General features: G+C 35.4%; 1 protein-coding gene across 1 annotated transcript in view; it reads left to right on the plus strand.

Moving 5' to 3' along the window:
* LOC106868660 (condensin complex subunit 3) overlaps nt 1-2,370 on the plus strand; it is a gene marked incomplete at both ends in the record, with an annotated part of 19,527 nt that overhangs the window by 10,118 nt on the left and 7,039 nt on the right. The window contains one exon of the mRNA XM_014914037.1: nt 854-961. Within this exon, the coding sequence (XP_014769523.1) occupies nt 854-961 (108 nt within the window). The remainder of the gene's footprint in view (nt 1-853; nt 962-2,370) is intronic.

Raw genomic sequence — 2,370 nt, forward strand, 5'->3', positions numbered from 1 at the left:
AAAAATGAAGATTCAGTCTTGTATTCATATATGATTAAAATTGCATTGATTAAAAAATATTTTCAGTTCTGCAATTCTTTCAGTTCCCATATTTTTTTTTACTCATTATTACTTTTACTGCTTTACTGCTTAATCACTCATCTTCCTCCTTGATCTCAGTTTTTTTATTCCATTATCAATCTGTCTAAAGACTGTTTTTCATATCTTCCCCTCATTCTTGTTTGCTGAAGATCTCTACTAGAAATATCAAATTACTGCTTCTCCCGTAGCAGGTAATTGATAAAAGGGTCCTGTTAAATGTTGATTCAATTATTTCTGAAATGAGATAGGCCCAACTTCACAGATAAGACACAGGGTACTTTTATGAGACACTGTTTATGGAAAAAAAACTGCATGTTTTTATATGCCCTCAAATATGCTATATTTATTTCTGTTTTATTCACCCAACAACACTTTGGGATGAGACGGAAGGGAGTGTTCATATTTTTTAATCTTATCCTGCTATATCAATAAGTTTAAAAGGGATGAGATTAATACACTTAAGCATTCAGTTTAAGATGATGCAGATTAGCAGTTGTTTGTGAAACATGGGCCAGGAGATAGTTTTAAAGGGAAATGGTTCTCAGGTGGGAGTAGAGAGTTGTAACAGTAGATGAATCTCCTGGTATCCAGCGAGAGAGTTGTGGTAGCAGTAGATGAGTCTCCTAGTATCTAACATGCTGCTGAAGTCAAGTTCATATAGTTTGATTAGTTATGTGCTTGTTTGCAGGGTATTACCTTGCCCAAGTAGCTGTACTGCTAATAAATCTGTGCTGTGTCTTATAAGTCAAGATAATTTGTTTTTACTTTACAGAATGATCCGAAGACTCTGTTGAAGTGCCTAACAATAATTTGTGAAACACTGATGTTGAAGAATGTCTCTGTCAAAGAACTAACCATTGAACTTCTGAAAGAGAGCATTGTAAGTATTTCTTGATTAATTCTTAATGTCTTGTTATTGTGTTGAGTTCTTATTTTTCAAAAAATCTTATCTTGCTTTTTCTTTTCTTTTTTGTTTTTGTTGTGCATGAACAATAGCATAGTTGGTTAACAGCTTTTTCATGTGCCAACAAGTGGTTCACTACATTTAAGGTGGTGGGAGTGATGGGAGAGCATTTTAGGTGGAAGAAATATAGTAAGGGGATTTTGTTAGAATGCACCAATTTATTTAGTTTTCTTACTGATGTTTCCCCAATATATATCAGTACTTTGTTTATCATATTTTAATTTTTACCTGCAAAACATTGCCAGAAATAGAAATGGGGAAGCATGTAAGGATATATTTTTTTTCCACTTAAAGATATGATGTAATAATATACATGTGATCAGTATGTGAATGTTACAAAATAGAAGAAACTCAAAAGTGGGCCATTATGAAAAGTTGCTGATCTTTGGGCTAGAGAAGTCATTCTGTAGTCCTACAGAGGAATGGCATCTGGCTGTAGGAAATCTGACCCAAGTAAGCATGGAAAAATGAGCATTAGAACAATAATGACAATGGTGATGAAATGCAGTGGGGGTGGTAGAACAGTAGGTCTAAACGAGTATCCAAAGAGCATTTAAGGCACATAATGCTTTATGAGTACAAAAAAGGAAACTCTGCAGCCGAAGCAACTTGAAACATACACTCAGTTTATGGGAAAGAATGCTTGAATGAAAGAACTTGCAGAAGATGGTTTGCAAAATTCAGAAGTGGAGATTTCTGCCTTGAAGATGAAGATCGAACAAGACGTCCAGTTGAGTTTGATGATAAGCTCCTTGAGGCATTACTTGAAGAAAATCCTGCATTATCAGTTGGAGAATTGGCAATAAAGCTTAGTTCAAACCATACAACTGTTCATCGTCATCTTCAACAACTTGGAAAGGTTCCTAAACTTGGAAAATGAGTGCCTCACAATTGTCTGAAAGCAACCGCAAATCCTGAGTTGACATTTGCTCTTCTCTCCATTCTTGCAAACTCATTTCACCCTTTTTGGATAGACTTGTGACTGGTGACGAAAAATGGATCTTCTATCAAAATGTTAAATGTCGTAAACAGTGGCTTGGTAAAAGGTTCTTCTCTCTATCTGGTGGGATTGCAAAGGAGTAATTCACTTTGAATTGTTACCACCTAATGCAACAATCAATGCTCAAGTCTACTGTCAGCAATTAAAGCATTTGAACCAAGCTTTGAAGGAAAAAAAGACCTGCTTTAGTGAATTGAAAAGGAGTGATGTTTCATCAGGACAATGCATTACCCCACACTGTAAAGATTACATCACAGAAGATCGAAGAGCTTGGTTGGGAAAAAATTCCTCATCCACCTTAATCTCCCAACTTTGCTCCTTCAGA

The sequence above is a fragment of the Octopus bimaculoides genome, chromosome 18, assembly GCF_001194135.2.
Source record: "Octopus bimaculoides isolate UCB-OBI-ISO-001 chromosome 18, ASM119413v2, whole genome shotgun sequence".
In the NCBI taxonomy this organism is placed as follows: Eukaryota; Metazoa; Mollusca; class Cephalopoda; order Octopoda; family Octopodidae; genus Octopus; species Octopus bimaculoides.